The following is a 24,138-nucleotide window of genomic DNA, read 5'->3' as shown; positions in this document are numbered from 1 at the left end:
TCAGCATCCCATTAGCAGCAGCATCAGAATAAACCAGGGGTGGCCAAACTTGATTAATGTAAGAGCCACGAAGGATAAATGTTAGATGTTTGAGAGCTGCAAGACATGAACAGCACATGCTTAAGAGCTGCAAGAAAGAAAGGAAGGAAGGAGGGAGGAAACAGAGGTGAAAAGAAAGCAAATATTGTTCTTATAAATATGGAGCAGAGGTCCATTAGTGGCTATTAGCCACAGAGTGTGTGTGTGTGTGTGTATTTTGGCCACTGTGTGATACAGAGTGTTGGACTGGATGGGCCATTGGCCTGATCCAACATGGCTTCTCTTATGTTCTTATGTTCAAATAGATGGGGAGAGGGTGGGAGAGGTGGAAAGAAAGCAACTTTACCTTTAAATGCATTCTCCAAGCCTCCTGGTGACTTGGCTTGGAGAAGTGATTGAAAGAGAGAAATGCCTTCTCCAAGCCAATCAATGGGGCACTGGGGGCTTTGAGAGCCACACAATATGTGTGAAAGAGCCACATGTGGCTCCCAAGCCACAATTTGGCCACCCCTGAAATAAACTGTACAACATCAGGCAAATTAGCACAGTAGGTATGATTTACATGGGTTGCGAGTTCATCCTCTTTTAGTATGGAATTTGTACTGACTGTGCACCAAAAATATCGAGCATCACTGTCGCAGACATAGAGTTCCATCTATACCTTGTGTCTAATAGCCACTGATGGACCTCTGCTCCATATGTTTATTCAGTCCCCTCTTGAAGCTGTCTATGCTTGTAGCTACCGCTCTCTCCTGTGGCAGTGAATTCCAACAGAAGATCACTTGTTGGCTTTTAACTGACCTATAGAAGGGTGCAGAGGACCAGTTTCAACAAAAGATCATTTGCTAAGTTTTGGGTGAGGTCAGACGTTCATAAAATCCCGCTACGGGCATGAGTGGAGTCCGGAAGCATGTCGGATTTTAAGCGGTTGTCCAAATGTCAGCATCTGCGAATGGTGGTTAGCTCGTTCGAGTCCCGCGTTGAGACGACTGGGGCGCGGACTAATTTGATACTGCTTTAAATCCGGAACAAAATTCTTCTGACAGTTCCTGAGCGGAATTTCTCTGAATGCTCCATCGTTGGCGACTCGTCGGAAGCACACCACCGCTTCCCTCCCAAAGCCCCCTGCAAGTGATATCACTTCACCAGTGAATGAGCGAGCGAATGTGGGCTCAATAAATCGTTTACCCGCACCTATGTCCGGAAACAAAACTCACTTTTGAAAGTAGATGTGAACTAGATGTGAACTGATTTGAATTCCTGGGTTTTTTTCTGCACGCGTAGTGCTCGTGCTGGAAAAGTAGTGCCAACGGACTAGCAAAACTGTTAGTGATCCGACCCATTTAAAAGTGACGCGCTGCAGATAGCGGGCATCACTGTGCCTGCGCTAATGCAGATTGATGTCTCATGAAACGAGGTCCGGTAGAGCAATCTGATCGACCAGCGACAGGACCCACATGGGATAGAATGGGAGCCTGGCTGTTGTCTGATCGGAAAATTGGTTGTGCGGATTATAATAGAGGCGCGTTGCAGATGGATTTAATGGCGAGTGTGACCACACCCTTTGTTACTGACCTTTTGGCACCTTCCTCAATTCTAGTGAACTGCAGCGGGAACGTGTTCACTGAGCCATCCGGAGAAATCACCAGCCCCAACTACCCCAGCCCATATCCTGAGAATTCGCACTGTGATTACCGTGTGGTGTTGGAACCGGGATATCGTGTGGTCCTGACCATCAAGAACAAGGATTTTGACATAGAGTCTGCCGATTCGGAAGGAAATTGCCCAGATGCCTTAACAGTAAGCGACGGACTTGAGAGACAAGGAGAGCTATGTGAATGTTTTTGTTTTGGTCTCCCTGCTGCAGTTCTGAGTGAATCTATGTCAGCCAGCCCCCTTCCAGGGCTTTTTTTGTAGCAGGAACTCCTTTGCATATTAGGCCAAAACCCCTGATGTTTACAGGGTCTACTGTAAGCTCTTGGAGGATTGACTGCATCAGAGGTGTAATATGCAAAGGAGTTCCTGCTACAAAAAACGCCCTGCATACTACAGCCTTGTGGGTCTCTAGCTCCTATGTGAATCTTGCCGCCTGCTTCTAGCAATGCTGAGCTTTCACTTCATTTAATGTCGTCGCAGGGCTTTTGAAGGACCATGAGGGAAAACAAAACGTGAAAGCAGATTCTCTATCCAGTTGTTGAACAAGTGGCAGATCTGGTCTTGGCTTCTGGTGTTCTTTCCAAAAATTGAAAGGGGGGGGCGGGTCAGGAAAAGCAAGAGGAGAAGATGACGATCGTAGATTTGTACCCCGCCCTTCACTCTGAATCAGAGTCTCAGACTGGCTCACAATCTCCTTTCCCTTCCTCCCCCACAACAGGCACCCTGTGAGGTAGGTGGGGGTGAGAGGGCTCTCGCGGCAGCTGCCCTTTCAAGGACAACCTCTGCCAGAGCTGTGGCTGACCCAAGGCCATTCCAGCAGCTGCAAGTGGAGGAGTGGGGAATCAAACCTGGTTCTTCCATATAAGAGTCCGCACACTCAACCACTACACCAAACTGCCTATGGCTGACCCAAGGCCATTCCAGCAGCTGCAAGTGGAGGAGGGGGGAATCAAACCGGGTTCTCCCATATAAGAGTCCACACACTTAACCACTACACCAAACTGGCTCATTTCAAATATTCTTATTTTTTATTTTAACTGTCCTTGCATTTATTTAAACTGTTCAATAAATTCAGTAACTTATTTGCATTCTTTAAATTCAGTAACTTATTTGCATTGTTGCAATGCTCTGACATATAGTACCCTCAAGTGTACTCTTATATAATTTTCTGACTTCGTTCCACTCGGATCCCCCTTTCCTTGGACTGTATTACCTGCCTCTTCGTTTCTGTCGACATGTATCCAATCCTCTTGTCGGTCGTTTCTTAAGGTCTTGGCAGGAGATCAACGTTTTGGTCCCTTCTGCGGCAACAAATTCACGGGCCCTTCGGAAATCAAGTCCCAAAACCATATTGTCGACATCAATTTCCAGACTGACGAATCCACGCAAGGCAAAGGCTGGAAAATTCGCTACTTTGGAGACCGTGAGTATAGCTACCACCGAGGAACACATGTGTGGTATACTCAAGGCTTTTTTTTGTAGCAGGAACTCTTTTGCATATTAGGCCACACACCCCATGATGTAGCCAATCCTCCAAGAGCTTACAGTAGGCCCTGCACTAAGAGCCCGGAAGCTCTTGGAGAATTGGCTACATCAGGGAGGCCCTGATACAAAATATGCCCTGGGTATACTCATATTTCTCAGAGACCGGGAAACAGCCAGTTTGTAGTGGAAGGAAAGGAAAGGAAGAAAAGGTCCCCCTGTGCAAGCACCAGTCGTTTCCAACTCTGGGTGACGTTGCTTTCACAACGTTTTCATGGCAGACTTTTTACCGGGTGGTTTGCCATTGCCTTCCCCAGTCTTTTACACTTTCCCCACAGCAAGCTGGGTACACATTTGACTGACCTCGGAAGGATGGAAGGCTGAGTCAACCTCGAGCTGGCTACCTGAAAACCCAGCTTCTGCTGGGGATCGAACTCAGGTCGTGAGCAGAGCTTAGGACTGCAGTACTTCAGCTTTACCACTCTGCGCCATGGGGCTCAGTAAACCAAACGAACAAACTAACAGTCCTAAGCCCTTGCATGGCTCCTCCTGAAAGATCTTCCAGAGCCTGAAGGTCCCACCCAGACCTGCACAGAGCCTAAAAACTGCAGATCAAATCTGATCCATGAATCACAATTCCAGGAGATCAGTCATATGGCAATTAATATTATCATCTTACCACCCAACCACCCACCTGCAGCCACTCAAAACACCCAACAAACTAAAAACTCACCTAGCTAAAAGACTTAACTAACCAGGCTTTTTTTGTAACAGGAACTCCTTTGCATATCAGGCCACACCCCTCTTATGTAGCCAATCCTTGAAGAGCTTACAGGGCTCTTAGTACAGGGCTTACTGTAAGCTCTTGGCGGATTGGCTACATCAAGGGTGTGTGGCCTAATATGCAAAGGAGTTCCTGCTACCAAAAAAGCTCTGTAATTAACTAATCAATAGGGGTAATCTCTCACTGACTGACTGATTGACTGACTATCTCCATGCCGGACAAGATACCACCCAAAGCAAGCTGTTTGAGGGTCCCAGGACCTGAGAGGCAGTCAGTAGTAATTTGGCTCCTTCTCCCTTAACCCAAAGTCCAGCTTCATTGAACTCAGAAGCTTCTTCATGCCAAGCAGATGCTTATCCCACTGAGCCACAGCTCCTGTTTGTTGCTCTGAGCTCCTTGGAGGAAAGTCAGGATAAAAACGCACTGAATAAACAACCCGCAGAGCAGGAAGAATGATAAAATGTGTGATGGTTATCTGAGATGGATTAGCACCTTTGTGAATCGATGTGAGCAGGCTTTTTGGGTAGCAGGAACCGCTTTGCATATTAAGCCACTCCCCCTGCTGTAGCCAATCCTCCTGGAGCTTACAGTAAACCCTGTACTAAGAGCCCTGTAAGCTTTTGGAAGATTGGCTACATCAGGGGGAGTGCCCTAATATGCAAAGGAGTTCCTGCTACCAAAAAAAGCCCTAGAAAACCTTTGGGGACCCTCTTTGGGGTGGAAAGGCAGACTAGAAAAAAATAAATAGAAAACAGGAAGGGGAAGGGAGCGAAGAAACTGGCTCCTGATGTCTTTTTCCATTTTCAAAGCCGTCCCCTGTCCACAGTACGTTACCCAAAACTCTGCTCTGGACCCCAAAAGAGAGCACTATGTCTTCAAGGATTCTGTGAAGGTGACCTGTCTGGAAGGCTATGAGATTGTGACAGTAAGTTAACACATAGTTAAAGCTCTTCCCCGACCCTGCTTGGAATCCTATTGCAGTGATGGCTTTTCATGTTGTGTACTCTGATTTCCATAAGATTAAAATATGGTTATTTCTGCCTTGGTGTCAGGTGCTCTGGGCCAAAAATGGACAAGTAACTCAAACACACATAACTGTGTCTGGTGCAGTGAAGCTCTGTATTCTTGGTGCTTGGGGGGCAAGTTTGAGGGCTTCTGGAGTTCTGGCCCCTCTGGTGGACCTCCTGATGGCACCTGGGTTTTGGCCACTGTGTGGCACAGAGTGTTGGACAGGATGGGCCATTGGCATAATCCAACAGGACTTCTCTTATGTTCTTAACAGTAATACGGGTTCAGAATCTGGCAGCGCGAGTCCTGACAAGAACACCACAGACAGCACATATTCTACCTGTGCTGTGCCAGCTACACTGGTTGCCCGTTGAGTACTGGGTTAGATTCAAGGTTTTGGTTATGACCTTTAAGGTTGTGAGTAGTATGGGACCGATGTATCTACAGGACCGCTTCCTCCACTATGTTCCTGGAAGGGCATTGCACTCTAGTAGTCAAAATCTGCTGGTGATCCCTTGCCCGAAAGAGATCCGGCTGTCCTCAGCAAGGGCCAGGGCTTTTTCAGTCCTTGCCCCAACTTGGTGGAATGCTCTGCCAGAAGACATCAGGGCCCTGCGGGATCTATTACAATTTCGCAGGTCCTGTAAGGCAGAGTTGTTCCACCAAGCCTTTGTATAAAGACAGCAACGGTTGCCGTGCTGGCACCTTCTCCTCAACACCCCTTCTTGGGAGGAATCCCCCCACCCCTGATGTAATAACTTTATGATGTAAGAACTTTAAAGATGCCATCAGGGTCAGTAAATTTTAATGTAACTGATTTTATATCTGTGTGTTTTTTACTGTTGTACATCGCCTTGAGCCTGGTGCTAGCCGGGATAGGGCAATTGTTCTTATAAATATGGAGCAGAGGTCCATCAGTGGCTATTAGCCACAGTGTGTGTGTGTGTGTGTGTGTGTGTGTGTGTAATTTGGCCACTCTGTGATACAGAGGCCAACAGGTGTGATACAGAGGCCAACAGGTGTGATACAGGGGCCAACAGGTGTGATACAGGGGCCAACAGGTGTGATACAGAGGCAAACAGGTGTGATACAGGGGCCAACAGGTGTGATACAGGGGCCAACAGGTGTGATACAGGGGCCAACAGGTGTGATACAGAGGCCAACAGGTGTGATACAGAGGCCAACAGGTGTGATACAGGGGCCAACAGGTGTGATACAGAGGCCAACAGGTGTGATACAGAGGCCAACAGGTGTGATACAGGGGCCAACAGGTGTGATACAGAGGCCAACAGGTGTGATACAGGGGCCAACAGGTGTGATACAGAGGCCAACAGGTGTGATACAGGGGCCAACAGGTGTGATACAGGGGCCAACAGGTGTGATACAGAGGCCAACAGGTGTGATACAGGGGCCAACAGGTGTGATACAGGGGCCAACAGGTGTGATACAGAGGCCAACAGGTGTGATACAGGGGCCAACAGGTGTGATACAGAGGCCAACAGGTGTGATACAGGGGCCAACAGGTGTGATACAGGGGCCAACAGGTGTGATACAGAGGCCAACAGGTGTGATACAGAGGCCAACAGGTGTGATACAGGGGCCAACAGGTGTGATACAGAGGCCAACAGGTGTGATACAGGGGCCAACAGGTGTGATACAGGGGCCAACAGGTGTGATACAGAGGCCAACAGGTGTGATACAGGGGCCAACAGGTGTGATACAGAGGCCAACAGGTGTGATACAGGGGCCAACAGGTGTGATACAGGGGCCAACAGGTGTGATACAGAGGCCAACAGGTGTGATACAGGGGCCAACAGGTGTGATACAGAGGCCAACGGGTGTGATACAGGGGCCAACAGGTGTGATACAGGGGCCAACAGGTGTGATACAGAGGCCAACAGGTGTGATACAGAGGCCAACAGCCCTTGAGAACTTTAGGTGCTCCAAGTGGGACCTGACTTGATCAATTGTAACATTCCTGTTTTGCCCTCCCTAACCGCCCAAAACCAATAATACGACTGGCCCCTGACACTAAGTTGCTTATAGTCAAAATCAAGGGTGCCCAATGTGGTGTCTGTGGGCACCATGGCATATACCAGCACCTTTCCTGGCACCAGCCAATTGTTTTAGAAAGTGAACGTATGAACACATATGAAGCTGCTTCATACAGAATCAGTCCATCAAAGTCAGTGTTGTCTACTAAGGGCAGGCTTTTTTTTTTGAACAGGAGCACACAGGAACGCAGTTCCGGCTGGCTTGGAATCAGGGATGTGTGGCCTAATATGCAAATAACTTCCTGCTGGGCTTTCCCCAAAAAAGCCCTGTGTGAAACAATGGTGACATCAGGGGGTGTGGCCTACTATGCAAATGAGTTCTTGCTGGGCTTTTCCTACAAAGAAAGCCTTGACTAGGGGTATGCATGCAGAGCTAACTGAGTCAAGAATATACCCCAAAAATACCTTGTTGGTATTTTTCAGGTATATTTTGGCATCCCAAATGTATCTGGGTTTTCTCAGAAATGGGTTTTCTCAGGAATGAAAAGCTGATTACTCCCACCTCTCGGTTGTTTGTTGGGCTTCTACTGCAGTCTCTTTAAAGACAAGCCAAGGATCAACCATGCCAGGAGAAGCAAATTGTTGCTGTTAAACAGAACCAGCCTGCAGGAGAAGCCAGCCCCAAAAGCTGCTTGAGTCACAGGGAGCAATCTGTTAGCTGTGGCATAGCAGATCATGGAGCCGGTTGGTCCTGCAACCAGGGCTGGTGTGACCCAATAGGATAGGTAGGTGGCCGCCTAGGGTGCCATCTGGCTGCTTGGTTGGGCACCCCCTCCCCGCTCGCGCCCCACCGCCCCCTGTGTGCTTGCCTCTGAGTGCATGTGCCACGCCATCGTCCCCGCTCAGCCCCTTCTGGTTCTGTGCTTCAACATCAGCACAGTTTTTTTTTTAACCAATTTTATTATTCTGCAATATATTGTTATAATACTCATCGTCTAATATTAAAAAGTTAGTACAAATACATTACAATTTTCTCCTCCCTCCCCCCTTTTCAAGACCCCCGACAGTGTATTTTAATTAAATTGCTAAAAATAAAAGGTAATTTTATCTATTAAGGAATCTTCATATAAAAAAAAATCTTGGAACAAGAAGAGAAAAAAGAAATTATAATCCATCTTCATTATAATCCTTCAGTCCTTATAAAAAGAAAGTTAAAAAGAAAATATGTTCACATAGTCACACTTTTAAACTGTAACCCATTTATTATTCCTCCAAAGCTCAACTATTATCAAAAACCGCCAAATATCCTTTAACCTTCCATTGTTTTTCAACATATATTTGAAATTTTCCCCACACATTTTTAAACTCCTCTAGATAATATTCTTTTAAGATTCTTGTAAGCTTGTCCATTTCACTCCAGTTCGTAACTTTTAAAATCCAGTCCCACTTTTCTGGTATTTTGTCCTGCTTCCACCTCTGCGCATATAAAGTCTGTGCAGCTGAAAGCATGTACCAAATTATCATTCTATCTTGTTTCGGAAATTTTTCCATTTGTAATCCCAACAAAAAGATGTTACATCAGCACAGTTTAAACCACACTGCAGGAGAAGCCATCCCAGCCAGGATCTGTGTGCTGAGGGGAGAAGCCAAGCCAGCCCCAGGATCAGACTGGCTTCAGGGGGGGGGGGGGGGGGACCTGGTATTTTGGACCCCCAAAATTTGGGATTTCTGAAAAATCCTGGATCCCGATACCGTACTGAATTTTTTCCAGGTCCAATAGAACTGAACCAAAAATACTGATTTAAAACAATTGCACACCCCTGTTGTCTACTCAGACTGGAGTTGTTCTCCAGAGCCTCAGTCAGAGGTCTTTCACAAAACCTACTTTTAGAAAGTGGGTGGGGCCAGAAGGGGCTTTTGCCCAGCAAGGCTTCTTATTAGCTAGTGGAGATTTGATTGGCTGTGCAGATTTTTAAAAATATTGCTTTGGCAGCAACTGCCACCACAGTGCAAGGAGCTTCACTGTGCAATTGAATATAAGCTCTGTGTGTGTACAAGGAAATATTTATAAACTATATGTTCATTTTAAAAGGTGCCTGTTAAATAGAACTTCTGTCTGTAACATTGAAGAATTACTATTAGAGATATGTGCAGCCTCTCTCCCTGACGTTTTGTGGTTAGCTCCACTTCCTGTGGCAGCCATTTTTGGATTGGTTCTACCTGCTACGGCAGCCATTTTGTGATTCTACCTAGCATTCTGTGTCAGAATTCCAAAGGTGGTCACTCGAGTCTAGATACTATCAAAAGTCTTGTGTTGTTCTCCACTTCCTTAAAATACAAGTTTCCAGTCCCCCCCCTCTCTTTCTCATTCCTATTAGCCACCCGTGACTGTGATCTACAGATATCTATGGGGCTTTACACTGGGCCCAGTGGCAGCTGCCAGAGAGTCCAGAGGACACGTTGGACTCAGGCGTGGGTGGGGAAAAGTAGCTAGATACCATCTCTAAGATGAGTGTGACATGCCTGAGATCCCCCTCATGCAATAACAGAATGGAATTCTGAGGCATTTTTCTCTCATGGTAAATTAACTCTTAACACCTCTGACTTTTTCTTCAGGCACAAAACAGCTTCACATTCTTCTACTCTAGCTGTCAGAGCAATGGAGAGTGGAGAGATTCGCACCTCAAATGTGAACGTAAGTGCTGAGTTCCACTATCAGTATTTCCCAGTGGAATTTCAGGTGATCCACAAGACCGTGTTAAGCGTAACAGAGAAAAAGGTGGAAGGAACAGTGTTTACTTTTCTACTAATTTTAGGAAGGTAGTAGCAACCAGTGCTCCCTCTAAGCTGTGGAGTCTTACGGGCAGAAATTCTACTTTGTGAGCTAGCGGCTTTAAAGTTGTGAGCTTGTGATTTGTCTACTGCAAACATTATTGTGCTCTGGGACCATCTTTCCTGAGCTAAGACAAAAATGTGTGAACTGGAGGCTAAAAACATGTGAGCTAGCTCACACTAACTCAGCTTAGAGGGCGGCAACCAGTGTCCCCTCTAAGCTGAGTTAGCGTGAGCTAGCTCACAGATTTTTTAGCCTCCGGTTCACACATTTTTGTCTTAGCTCAGGAAGGATGACCCCAGAGCACACTAATGTATGCAGCAGCTCACAACTTTAATACCAGTAGCTCACAAAGTAGAATCTTTTTCCTCAGAAGACTCTGCAGCTTAGAGGGAACATTGGTGGCAACCCAGGGTTTAGACTTATTAATGACTGGATGGAAAGCATGATAAAGCCCAGTCTCATCAGATCTTACAAGAGACACCACCAAGGAAGACTTTGCAGAGGAAGGCAATGGCCAAACCGCCTTTGCTTCTCACTTGCGTTGAAAGCCCCTTGCTGGAGCTGCTATACAGCTTTGCACACTTTGCGCACACATTGGGACTGGATGAGGGTGAGCAAAATGAAACTTCTTCTACCAAAGGGAGAAGTGCTCTGGGTTGGCAATAAAACTGATACAGGTGTGCAACCTGTTCTGGATGGGGTTGTACCCCTGAAAGAGCCAGTTTGCGACTTAGAGAGGGGTACTCCTGGACTTCCATCCCTGTAAAAACAGGTGGCAAAGGACCTTAGGAGAACTTTATACTGGCATCCGTTAGTGTGCCAGTTGTAGCCATTCCTGGTGAAACCTGACTTAGTCAGAGTCAATATATTTTGCTAACATCCAGGGTTTCTTGCCATCTTATAGGCGTGGAGCAGGAGTCACACTCACCATTACATCCACCCCTAACCCGTTGCTATTATACCCCGCAGCTTTTTTACAATGAATTTCCTGATCAGACATCCCTCCATCCTTCAGTTCTAAGCAGCGTTGGTCCCGTCACTGGTTGATCAGAGGTCTCAACCGGACCTCATTTTTTGAGATGGCATTCCACTCTCACGCAAGCGCAGTACTTGGGATATTGTGCTTGGCTTTTTTTTTAAAAAAAGGTGCCAGAAAAGGTGGGCGATCTGCCCCCCCCCCCCATTTAAACACCCAGAAAGGAAGGGGAAGCCCAGGAGCTCTCTTTGCTGTCTCTCCGCCTGGCAGGGAGACAGCAAAGGTGGGTGATCTTCCTCCCCCCTCATTTAAACACCCCACCATGGTGTTTAAGTGGGGGGGGGGGAGCACGGCAACTCTCTTTGCTGTCTCTCCGCCTGGTGGGAAGACACCAAAGGTGGGAGATCTCCCCCCCCCATTTAAACACCCTGCTGTGGTGTTTAAATGGGGGGGGAGCACGGCAACTCTCTTTGCTGTCTCTTCGCCTGGCGGGGAGACAGCAAAGGTGGTTGATCTTCCTCCCCCCTCCATTTAAACACCCCACCGTGGTGTTTAAATGGAGGAGGGAGCATGGCTCTTTGCTGTCTCTTTGCCTGGTGGGGAGACAGCAAAGGTGGGTTATCTTCCTCCCCTGGCAGGGAGACAGCAAAGGTGGGCGATCTGCCTCCCCCCCCCCCATTTAGGAAAGGTCCCCTGTGCAAGCACCAGTCGTTTTTGACTCTGGGGTGAAGCTGCTTTCACAAAGTTTTCATGGCAGACCTTTTATGGGGTGGTTTGCCATGGCCTTCCCCAGTCATCTATACTCCCCCCCCCCCCCCAGCAAGCTGGGTACATATTTTACTGACCTCGGAAAGTTGGAAGGCTGAGTCAACAATTGCTGGCGCAATGATATCATTTGGAGTGGGCTCTCGCAGGGAAGCGGATGTGCACTTGCGATGAGTCAGCTGCAATGGAGCGTTCAAACATAGAAAGTACACGCGGGAGTTGTCGGAAGCATTCTTATTCCGGATTTGATGTACTATCAAAAAAGTCTGCGTCTCAGTTGTGGCAGTTCGGGACACGAACGAGCCGACGACCATTGCCAGATGCTGATGTTTGGACAACCGCATAAAATCCGACATGCATCTGGCTTTCATCCATGCCCATCTCATCAGTTTATGTGCATCTGACCTCGGCCTGGGTGTGTGTTTGAGGGGGAGGTATTAATGAATTTCCTGCATTGTGCAGGGGGTTGGAATAAATGACCCTGCAGGTCCCTTCCAATTCTATGATTCTAGGTGAGAGTATTGCATTGTGCCATATGTGGATTTGCCTTTGAAGATGGTTCAGGAACCTCAGCTGGTGCAGATAGTTAACAGGGTGACACCACAACAAACATGTTAAGCCACTGTTGTGCCTACTGCCTTGGCTACTGGTCTGTTCCTACTGCATTGGCTACAAGTCTCTCCTCCTCCTCTTCCTCCTCCTTCCCACCACAGTATGCTGTTCTGTTATGCAACTGAGCAATACTATCTGTAAGATTGCTAACAGACTAACAGAAGAACGGAGAACTGAGATAGCTATATAAACTGCCTACTTACCCCACAGGGTGTCTGTTGTGAGGAGAGGAAGGGAATGAGATTGTAAGCCGCTCTGAGACTGAGTGAAGGACAGGGTATAAATCCAACCTCCTCCTCTCGTTCTCCTCCTCCTCCTCCTCCTGCGTTAACAAAATCTTCTTCAAAGCACCAAATGTTTGGTTTTTAAATTTTTTTTAATCTTGTTACAACTGTAAATTTAATATGTTTTATTATGATTGTTAGCCGCCCACTCCCTTGTGGAGCGGACGGCATATAAATCTAAAGCAAGCAAGCAAATAAATAAATAAACAAATAAAATCCTTAACCTGACCATTACTTGAAATCCTGACCATTACTTGAAGGACTGCCTCTGTCTGAGGTTCCCGCCCATGCCAGTCTTGTTGCAGAAATGCATACTTCCAGAACTTTGTTTGGGGCATAATTGGCAGCCGTACTTGAACGGCGGAACTCAGGCATTAAAAATGACATCCTCCACAGAGTCCTGTGTCGCCATTTGAAAACACAACTCTTTTGAAGACTTTTGATTAAAGCAAACATTCCGTGGAGATTATTATTTTTTTTAAAGTCAGAATGTTGTTTTTGCATTGTTGCTATAATCTGTGTTTTCACTCCTGTAAGCCAAGCGCTTGATGGAAAGGCAGCTATATTGTTTACAGTTTAGTGACTTTATTGTTGTGTTTAATAACATTAAGGAACTTGCTACTTGATGGACTAATCCTAAAAATCACGGCTTTAGTTAGTTCCAGAAGAAGGCTTAGTGGCTATTGTACAAGATGTTTTAGCTGCTTTGCATAGTAAAGTTGTTTTAAGCCATTTCTCATTCTGTCAGTCTCTCTACGGGCTTGGAAATATTACATGGTGTCAGATATGGTGAATGACTCACTAGATCAAATTGAAGAATATTTCTATGCTGTATGCCTAGAATCAAGAAACTATAAACACAAAGAATTGATGTTTTATTTTGTCAGCCCTATGAGATGTGTCTTGTTCTTTGCTGAGCTGATTTAGATGTACATTTCAGTGAATTTGTTTAAATTGGGTGGGGTTTTTTTTGTTTCTTACTGCTATTTGCTTTGGAGATTTTGGCTAAGGGTACACTTCTAAATAAACAAAAGAACTTTATTTTGTCCCCTACCAAAGAAAGAGTAAAGTCCTCCTTTGTAGTTTCTGTAAGGTAAGAAAATGCGTTGATCCATAAAGAATAATACCAGCAGATCCTCAATAACTGTTTTTGTGCAATATGGTGTGAAGGATCAAGACACAAAGAGGGCATTAATGAGACATAGGAGTCGGAACTAGGGATGGGCTGCTCTACGTAGGGCTGCCTTTTGGCGAAGTGTAGAGCAAGTTTGGTGCAGTGGTTAAGAGCAGTGGACTCTAATCTGGAGAACCACATTAGATTCTCCACTCCTCCACACGCAGCCAGCTGAGTGACTTTGGCTCAGTCATAGCTTTCTCTCTGAGAGCTCTCTCAGCCCTACTTACCCCACAGGGTGTTTGTTGTGAGGAGAGGAAGGGAATGAGATTGTAAGCCGCTCTGAGACTGAGTGAAGGACAGGGTATAAATCCAACCTCCTCCTCTCGTTCTCCTTCTCCTCTCCTCCTTTTTCCTCCTCCCCTCCTCCTCCCTTTACCTCCTCTCCTCCTCCTTTTTCTTCCTCATTTTCTCCTCCTCCTCTCCTCTTCCTCGTCCCCTTCTCCTTATTCTCCTCCTCCTCCTTTTTCCTCCTCTCCTTCTCCTCCTCCTTCTTTCTCCTCCTCCTCCTCCTCCTCCTACTGAAGTGTTTAGAAACTTTGCTTGGAACAGAACACTGCAGCCAGGATGTTCACTGGTGTGGGTCATAGGGAGGAGCAAGAGTGGGTACACGTTTGCTAGCCCCACATGATTGCTGAGTGTGCAGGGCAAACATGGAGAGGAGGTGCCCATACCTACACCCTCTCCCTGTATTCAGCAGTGCAGGTTTTGGAACCTTGCAGTTCATCAGGAGAGGGTGTGCACCCAGGCGTTTCCTCCATGTATTCACCCCATGCTGACCATTCCACAATTGAATGGAAGCAGGGGACTTGTCCACTATGCTTATATACCAGCTTTCCACCCCCCCTGTGCAGTGAGTCAATATGTGGGCAGGCCATATGCAAAGGGCTACTGTACAAACAGGTTGGAGCAGATGGAAGAGTGAGGGTGCTGCTCTTAACATAATATTGCTCTTTCTTACAGCTGTAGAATGTGGGGTGCCCGATGACGTTGAAAATGCAGATGTCCATTACATAACAGGACCTGGCAAGACACAGTATCAAGCTGAAATCCGCTATGACTGCCATACGTATTATGCACCGAAGGACAACGGAAGCAGTGGGTCCCTTACTTATATAGTGTCCGTTCAGGGCTCAAAAAGGCTATTCCAGGGATACCCAACTTTAAATGTGTGGGCACTTCCCAGATGTTGAAAACAAGTATCTGGCACCAGCACAAAAGGCCTACCTGGTGGATCACTCATCAAATGTCGGGAGGTTCCAACCCAGGCATCTTCTTATGACAGGGGAGGTATTTCTCAGTGGTTGCTGCCCGCAAACACAGACATGGTCCTTCCACTGTTCTTCTGAAGTGCCTCCTATGCTGAGGAAGCAAAGAGAAGCCAGGATTGGCTCTTTCGTTTGGGCAAGAAGAGAGTAGGTACCAGTGGATGAGATGAGTGGACCTGGAAATAGCATAAGATCTGGCTAGGCCCTGAATCCTACAGTTAACAGGGCAGCTGCAACATGGAGCCATCTAAAATGAGTGAAAAGGGGAGGGATGGCGGTTCAATGGTAGAGCATCTGCTTGGTAAGCAGAAGGTCCCAGGTTCAATCTCCAGCATCTCCAATTAAAAAGGGTACAGGCAAATAGACGTGGAAAACCTCAGCTTGAGACCCTGGAGAGTTGCTGCCAGTCTGAATAGACAATACTGACTTTGATGGACCCAGGGTTTGATTCAGTAGAAGGCAGCTTCATATGTCCATATGTCCCATTGGGGTGGGACAGTGGCTCAGTGGTAGAGCATCTGCTTGGTAAGCAGAAGGTCCCAGGTTCAATCCCTGGCATCTCCAACTAAAAAGGGTCCAGGTAAGTAGGTGTGAAAAACCTCAGCTTGAGACCCTGGAGAGCCACTGCCAGTCTGAGTAGACAATACTGACTTTGATGGACCGAGGGTCTGATTCAGTATAAGGCAGCTTCATATGTTCATATGTAAAAGCTCCACATACGTTCCACAAAGACACTGGGGACATGTACAGCTAAGTGGGTTTTTAACATTGTTGTAAGACTTCTGGTCTATTCCCCTCCCCCCAGGTGGCTGTCAGTGTAAATGGAACAGACCAGTTCTCCCGAATATGATCTATCCAGAAAGAAGTTCAATGTGTTTTTAGGCCTTCAGCACAAAACATAGCGCACTGCAAACCTCTGGAATGCCTACAGACAAAAACATCCTGCTGTGTAGAGACTTGCAGCTCGTCTAGGGACACACAACAGTTTGTTTTTTTTACCTTGAACATTTTTTTTTTACCTTGAAACATCCACCACAATGTATTGCTTCCCTTGTGAAACAATCTCTGAAGATCCTGTTGGCAGCCAGTTTGGCATACTGGTTAAGTGCGCATACTCTTATCTGGGAGAACCGGGCTTGATTCCCCACTCAGCCGCTTGCAGCTGCTGGAATGGCCTTGGGCTAGCCATAGCTCTGGCAGAGGTTGCCCTCAAAAGGGCAGCTTCTGTAAAAGCTCTCTCCGTCCCACCCACCTCACAGGGTGTCTGTTGTGAGGGGGGTGAGGTAAAGGGAGACTGTGACTGCCCTGACATTCAGAGTATAGGGTGCGATATAAATCCAGTATCATCTTCTTTTGTTGGGCTGGCCTGAGTCTTCTGTGGCCTACTTTTCTGGTTTCATTTGCGGGAATACTCCCTGGTCCACCAGTGATTTTTAAATTGGTATAAAAATGTAACAGCATAAATAATTCGTGATACCCAGGTGATGCTGGGTATCCACTTCCACTTAAGAACATGTCTTGCTGGATTTGATCAAAGTGTCTAGCAGGAATAACAGCCTCCAGGTGGGACCTGAGGATCCCCTGAAATTACAGCTAATCTCCAAACTGCAGAGATCAAGTCCCCTGAATTATTTGAAGGATGGACTCTGTGGCATTGTCCCCATCAAGGTCTTTATCCTCCCCAGCTCCAGCCTTCCATCTCTAGGACTTTCCCAATCTGGATCTGGCAACCTTACCCTCCCCCTCCCCCCCAACATACTGGTGGCAACCCAATTGTCCACTCCAACATACTTTGTGAGAATCCTAAGTAACCAGCTCCGCAGTCCACTACAAAGTGGCTTGTGATCCTCCAGTGGGCCTTGACCTGTCTTCTAGCCACTGGGCTGTTTGGATATACCACGTGGAATAAAAACAAACAAACCGCAGCAATGAACTGATTGCTCTTCTTCTTTTATTTCCAAAGGGATTTATCGGTGTTCTGCCACAGGGCAGTGGGTGGATGAGAATCAGAAAACAGAACTTCCCGCCTGCATCCCAGGTACAATGCCTTCATCGGCTTTCTCTGTCCCCATCTCTTTTCTCCCTGCCACCTGTTGGCTAATCTCAAGATTCTACTGCGATATAGGTCTCCTCACCACTCAGCCTTTCTAGTTTAAAGATCTCCACCACATTTTGAAATTCTCTTTCCATCTCCCAAGAGAGTTCAGTCGTTCATAATGGTTAAAAATCATTAGTGGCAGTGATCGGCAAAACCTGGGCATCTGATTGGTTTTAACCGTTTGGGATTCAAGCAACCCCAGGGATTCTTCATTCGGGTTCCTTGCAATAGTGCCAGTCCATCAGTCCTTTGGCTGGCCCTTGTTACTCTCCACTTTGTTGAACCTGTATAACCCAGATTAGCCTGATTCTATCAGAATCTAAGCAGGGTTGGCCCTGGCTAGTATTTGGAAGGGTGGCCACCAAGGAATACCAGGTTCATGACGTAGAGGTAGGCAGGGGTGGAATTCTAGCAGGAGCTCCTTTGCATATTAGGCCACACACCCCTGATGTAGCCAATATTCCAAGAGCTTGGAATTCTAGCAGGGGCTCCTTTGCATATTAGGCCACACCCCCTGATGTGGCCAATCCTCCAAGAGCTGACAGGGCTCTTAGTACAGGGCCCAGAGATAGAATTCTAGTAGGGGCTCCTTTGCATATTAGGCCACACACCCCTGATGTAGCCAGTCCTCCAAGAGGTTACAAGGCTCTTTTTTTGTAAGCTCTTGGAGGATTGGCTATATCAAGGGTGTGTGGCCTAATATGCAAAGGAGCTCCTGCTAGAATTCCACCCCTGGAGGCAGGCAGTGGCAAACCACGTCTTAAAAACAAGTCTAACTTGCCCCCCGATGATGCATAACGCTAAAAGAGTTAGAATTCCCGGCTGCCAGACAATCCTAGGATCTCCTGGCTATACTACACACAGCACCATACAATAATTAATTAATTGTTGAACATACCCACCTTAGAGGTTTGGGAAGGCCGGGCACCAGAAGGGGCTACAGAACCCTGCGCCGTGCTAAGGGCAGCCCCAAATGGGATCCAGACCATCCAGAGGCTCCCAATAAACTCATACCTGGTAGCGTTTTTGAAAAGGTAAAAGTAGTTCGCTGTGCAAGCACCAGTCATTTTTGACTATGGGGGGATGTCACGTCACGACGTTTTCACAGCAGACTTTTTACCGTGTGGTTTGCAATTGCCTTCCCCAGTCATCTACACTTCCCCCCCAGCAAGCTGGGTACTCATTTTACCCACCGCGGAAGGATGGAAGGCTGAGTCAACCTTGTGCCGGCTACCTGAACCCAGCTTCCGCTGGGATTGAACTCAGGTCATGAGCAGAGAGTTTGGACTGCAGTAGTGCAGCTTTAACACTCTGTGCCAAGGGGTTCCTCTTACCTGATATTAATGCACTCTGTCCTCAGTGCAGTTGATGGCATCCTGTGATCCTTGCGGTTGTTGGACTGAGGGCTAGAGTTCTAGAGGGTCTGTAGAAGTTTGGAGAGCTTACATGCCCCATACAGGTGTCCACTGAGCGCACTGATACCTGGCACTGTATATGAACCCCCAGGGGTCATTTTGTAGAAAAATAGGTGGTGGAGCTCATCCAGGGATTGTTATGCAGCTGCACATACTATTCAATGGACAAGGAGGTGGAACTCTCAGGAGGAGGTGGAACTCTCAGAAAGGTTCAGGAGCTGTGCTCCTGTGAGTTCCCACTGAATCTGTGGCCTGCCAGTAACTTGGTTTATCAGGGCAGAGGGCAGGTGGAACCCTATCCCTAGAGGTATCACACCGCATACCCTTTTATTTTCAACCATGTAGTAAACAAGTAGCCCAGGTGAACCTGATCTCATCAGATCTCAGCAGCGTCGGCCCTGGTTAGTATTTCGATGGGAGAACACCAGGGCTATTTTTGTAACAGGAACTCCTTTGCACATTAAGCCACTCCCACCTGATGTGGCCAATCCTCCAAGAGCTTACAGTAGGCCCTGTACGAAGAGCCCTGTAAGCTCTTAGAGGATTGGCTACATCGAGGGTGTGTGGCCTAAAATGCAAAGGAGTTCCTGCTACAAAAAAGAAAGAAAGCCCTGGAGGCCACCAAGGAAGTGGCAGTGGTAGACAATGACAAACCACCTCTGAACATTTCTTGCCTTGAAAATCCTGCAGGGTTGCCATAAATCGCTCATGACTTGACCGCACTTTACACACTCACCCACAAACACACATAGAGGGAGGGAGAGAGAGAGAATATTTTTGAGGTAATTTCATTTGTTCTGCGACTTGCCCATTTAAATTTTCCTCCTGTCGTTCTAGTCTGCGGAGTCCCTCGTAACCCCATCCAAAACACAGGAAGGATTTTTGGAGGCACGAGGGCCGATCACGGAAACTTCCCTTGGCAAATCTTCTTTCAATCCCCACGAGCTGGCGGGGCTCTCATTTCTGACCGCTGGGTGCTCACTGCAGCTCACGTGGTGGATGACAACCACAGCCCGACCATGTATGCTGGGCTGCTCTCCATCGGCCCACAGACCTTGCAGACTGCCGAGCCGCTAGCCGTGGAGGAGGTGTTCATTCACCCCGGCTGGAAGGAAGCCCCTAGAGAATCCCGGACGGACTTTGATAACGACATTGCTCTGGTGAAGTTGAAGAAACCTGTGAAAATGGGTCCCACCATCTCAACTATCTGCTTACCTGGTGCGTCCCCGGAATATGATCCTCCAGAGAGGACACTGGGCTACATATCTGGATGGGGCAAGACAGAGAAAAGGAGGACCGTCGTCCTCATGAAAGCCTGGATCCCGGTGGTGAACATGGAGCAGTGCCGAAGAGTGAAACCCGAATCTTCTTTGGACTCCTCAGCCTATACGTTTACAGACAATATGATTTGTGCCGGGGACGGCCATAGTGACAGCTGTTCCGGGGACAGCGGTGGGGCCTATGCCATCATTGACCCCCACAAGGAGACGCGCTATTATGTTGCCGGCCTGATTTCTTGGGGACCCAAATGCGGCACTTACGGCCTTTACACTAAGGTGGCCAACTATGTAGAGTGGATCAAAGAGGTCATGAGCCGGCAGCCAACAGAAGTAGAAGAAGAATAGACCCAGGCAATCTTGGGCCACCGTCTCAGTCTCCCATGGTACCCACTGACTCTTTTGGCATTGAGTTCAGTGCCAGAGCTTTCTTTGTAGCAGGAACTCCTTTGGATATTAGGCCACACACCCCTGATGTAGCCAGTTCTCCAAGAGCTTACAGGGCCTGCTGTAAGCTCCAGGAGGATTGGCTACATCAAGATGGTGTGGCCTAATATGCAAAAGAGTTCCTGCTACAAAAAAAAGCCCTGGTTCCGTCTGTAGGGCTAACATGAGAGAAGAGAGTTTGGAGCTAAGGTCTACAGCCTTGCAAATGGCGTCATGTTGCCTGCTTTCTTCCGTCAGCTCCAAAGAGCTTCCTGGATTCTTCTTTAAACCCTTTTCTGCCTATTTCTTTGTAGTCGCTTCTTCTATTTTCTGACTTTGGAAGCTCCCATCTATCACCTACATAACTTCCTGAGATAAAGATGGTTAATTCAGTTCTCTTTATTACACTGTCAGCTGACCTCTTATCAATGATACAGTACAATAATTAAAACAAATCGTTTATGGTATCTGTACATGTTTGGTTAACAGAATTATTTCAGTATCCAGGATCTAGTCTCAATGGGGAACATTAAAAAAAAAAAGTCTTTCCATAATATAAATATTGCCCCCCCAAAAGTAAACATCCAAAGGGGACTAGCATGGTGTGCAAAAGTGGTGCGAATATTACAACTCCTTTATGGTCATTACAGAATCACAGCATACGAGCTACAGCCTTTCTCAGCCCCGTACAACAGGGACAGAAGTGACCACTGAAGGAATTTGCTTGTTAATGACCCTTGTGGATAGCTGATGGCAAAAGGCTAATGTAGAAGTGTTTCTATATTTTTGATAGTTAGAGGTGCCAGTGCGAATCCGTTAGCAGAAGGGAGGCTCACTTTCTGGGGAGGGGGGAGCGATGCACAGTAACATTAAAACCGGGGCTTTTTTTGAGCAGGAATGTAAAGGAATACCATTCTGGCTGGCTTGGCACCAGGCCTACTATGCAAATGTATTCCTTCTGGGCTTTTTCTGCAGGGCCTGAGAGGAGAGTGCAGTGTGAAGGTCAGAGGGGGGGGGGGACACTCTGGGGAAGGGAGCCCAGGTTTAAAGGGCAGCTCTCAGTCTGAGGCAAGAGCACACTTGTTATATAATTATTGACAAAGTTACTGGAAATCCTTTATATTTAAAAAAAAACCCACTGGGAAAGTTGAGATTCTCGGCATTAGATATTCAATGCTGCCTGCAGAAAACACACACAGCGCTGGCAGCAGCTGTTTAAACATCAGGGTCAGAATCCTCAGGAATCATGACTAAACGGTGGGTTTTTCCCATCTGGACTCAATAAGTACTAAGTGAAAATGCGTGCCCTTGTCATGGTCAAATCTCAGCACTGACATTCTTTTCTCTTGTCAAAATCCCAGATTTCAGGTTTTGGGAAATTCCTGGGTGATTAGGGCAATCCCTCCTGCATTTAAGCGAGGGGATTTCCATCAGGCTTGCTCTGCTTACGGATTTGGTAAAACCGTTCCTTTTTTCAACAAAGCTTTTGGAGCTGGCAGGGCTTTTTTCGGGGGGGGGGGTAGCAGGAACTCCTTTGCTTATTAGGCTACACCCCATTGATGTAGCCAGTCCTCCAAGACTTTGCAGCAGGTCCTGCAATAATAGCCCTGTAAGCTCTTGGAGGATTGGCTACATCAAGGGGGTGTAGCCTAATACGTAAAGGAGTTCCTGCTAAAAAAACAAAACCCTGGGAGCTGGGATGGGTTTCCTGATGTTGATTTTTCCTGTGGTTTTATTTGCCTTTTTAGGTGGTCACCTCGCTGGCGTTATAATACAATACAGTCAAAGCGGTCTCATTTGGGATACTGTGTGCACTTCTGGTCACCGCACCTCAAAAAGGATATTATAGCATTGGGAAAAGTGCAGAAAAGGGCAACTAGAATGATTAAAGGTTTGGAACACTTTCCCTATGAAGAAAGGTTACAACGCTTGGGGCTCTTTAGCTTGGAGAAACATCGACTGCGGGGTGACATGATAGAGGTTTACAAGATTATGCATGGGCTGGAGAAGGTAGAGAAAGAAGTACTTTTCTCCCTTTCTCACAATACAAGAACTCGTGGGCATTCAATGAAATTGCTGAGCAGTTGGGTTAGAACGGATAAAAGGAGGTACGTACTTCTTCACCCAAAGAGTGATTAACATGTGGAATTCACTGCCACAGGAGGTGGTGGCGGCTACAAGCATAGCCACCTTCAAGAGGGGGTTAGATAAAAATATGGAGCAGAGGTCCATCAGTGGCTATTAGCCACAGTGTGTGTGTGTGTGTGTATATATATATATATATATATACACACACACACACACACACAGTGGCCAAAAAATTTATATATATATAATTTTTTTGGCCACTGTGTGACACAGAGTGTTGGACTGGATGGGCCATTGGCCTGATCCAACATGGCTTCTCTTATGTTCTTATGTTCTTAGTCAACTCACCGTGCCTTAGGAACCCACACTCTGGGTTGGGAAATTCCTGGAGATTTTGAGAGCAGAGCCTGGGAGGCAGGGTTTGGAAAGAGTGACATGATAAGAGGTTTACGAGATTATGCATGGGATGGGGAAAGTAGAGAAAGAAGTATTTTTCTCCCTTTCTCACAATACAAGAACTCGTGGGCATTCAATGAAACTGAATATGTGTGTATGTGAAGCTGCCTTATACTGAATCAGATCCTTGGTCCATCAAAGTCAGTATTGTCTACTCAGACTGGCAGTGGCTCTCTATGGTCCCAAGCTGAGGCTTTTTTATGCCTATATGCCTGGACCCTTTTTAGTTGGAGATGCCAGGGATTGAACCTGGGACCTTCTGCTTACCAAGCAGATGCTCTACCACTGAGCCACCGTCCCTCCTTGCTAAGCAGTCGGGTTAGAATGGATAAAAGGAAGTACTTCTTCACTCAAAGGGTGGTTAACACATGAAATTCACTGCCCTTGGAGGTGGCGGCGGCTACAAGCATAGCCAGCTTCAAGAGGGGATTGGATAAAAATATGGAGCTGAGATCCATCAGTAGCTATTAGCCACAGCATATTGTTGGAACTGTCTAGGGCAGTGATGCTCTGTATTCTTGGTGCTTGTGAGGGGGTGGGGGACAAAGTGGAAGGGCTTCTAGCCCCACTTGTGAACCTCCTGATGGCACTTGGGGGTTTTTTTTGGCCACTTTGTGACACAGAGTGTTGGACTGGATGGGCCATTGACCTGATCCAACATGGCTTCTCTTATGTTCTTAAGAGGATATAATGGTCAGCTGAGTATAATGCCATAGATTCCTCTGACTAAAGCTGCCATTTTCTTAATGAGGATTGATTTCTGTAGTCTGCAGATCAGTTGTAATTCCATGAGATCTTAGAGTTCCCATTCCCCCACCCCCCAGTGGGGTTTCCCCTACATGGAGATGGCCTGCAGGGGGAGCCCTGCCCCCAAAGAGCTCCATCGTTCCCCGACATGCCCAGCATGGTGACATCACCTGGAAGTCATGCCATAATGCTGGAAACATCACGTGAGGACATTCTAGCATTTAGGTAAAAAAAATATAAACACCTCTATGGTGCCATAGAGCCCAAAACCTGGGCCCAAAACCCCAGGTGCAATCAGGAGGTTCATCAGTGGGGCCTGGACACTAGAAGCCCTCCCACTGTGCCCCCCCCCCCCAAGCACCAGGAATACAGAGCATCACTGCCCCAGACATAAGGACATAAGAGAAGCTATGTTGGATCAGGCCAATGTCCCATCCAGTCCAACACTCTGTGTCACACAGTGGCCAAAAAAACCCAGGAGCCATCAGGAGGTCCACCAGTGGGGCCTGGACACTAAAAGCCCTCCCACTGTTGCCCCCTCCCAAGCACCAAGAATACAGAGCATCACTGCCCCAGAAAGAGAGTTCCATCTATACCTTGTGGCTAATAGCCACTGATGGACCTCTGCTCCATATGTTTATCCAATCCCCTCTTGAAACTGGCCATGCTTGTAGCCGCCACCACCTCTTGTGAGCACACCAGTCCAAACTACCACTGCATCTAACAGCTGAGCAGATGCTTTGAAATGCTACA

The 24,138-nt window shown here is 47.1% G+C and overlaps 2 protein-coding genes across 2 annotated transcripts in view; one reads left to right on the top strand and one right to left on the bottom strand.

Moving 5' to 3' along the window:
- C1S (complement C1s) overlaps positions 1–20,567 on the top strand; it is a 30,186-nt gene extending 9,619 nt beyond the window's left edge. Inside the window, exons 5-11 of the mRNA XM_060236881.1 lie at positions 1,640–1,839; positions 2,965–3,118; positions 4,771–4,886; positions 9,580–9,658; positions 14,574–14,708; positions 16,842–16,916; positions 19,229–20,567. Coding sequence (XP_060092864.1) covers positions 1,640–1,839; positions 2,965–3,118; positions 4,771–4,886; positions 9,580–9,658; positions 14,574–14,708; positions 16,842–16,916; positions 19,229–20,016 — 1,547 coding nt within the window. The 3' untranslated portion in view covers positions 20,017–20,567. The remainder of the gene's footprint in view (positions 1–1,639; positions 1,840–2,964; positions 3,119–4,770; positions 4,887–9,579; positions 9,659–14,573; positions 14,709–16,841; positions 16,917–19,228) is intronic.
- LOC132570344 (solute carrier family 25 member 36-A-like) overlaps positions 1–24,138 on the bottom strand; it is a 441,151-nt gene that overhangs the window by 246,921 nt on the left and 170,092 nt on the right. The window lies entirely within an intron of this gene.

Source organism: Heteronotia binoei, chromosome 4, assembly GCF_032191835.1.
Source record: "Heteronotia binoei isolate CCM8104 ecotype False Entrance Well chromosome 4, APGP_CSIRO_Hbin_v1, whole genome shotgun sequence".
NCBI classification, from domain to species: Eukaryota; Metazoa; Chordata; class Lepidosauria; order Squamata; family Gekkonidae; genus Heteronotia; species Heteronotia binoei.
The sequence above is the reverse complement of the archived record's forward strand: the minus strand, read 5'-3'. Positions and strand labels throughout refer to the sequence as shown.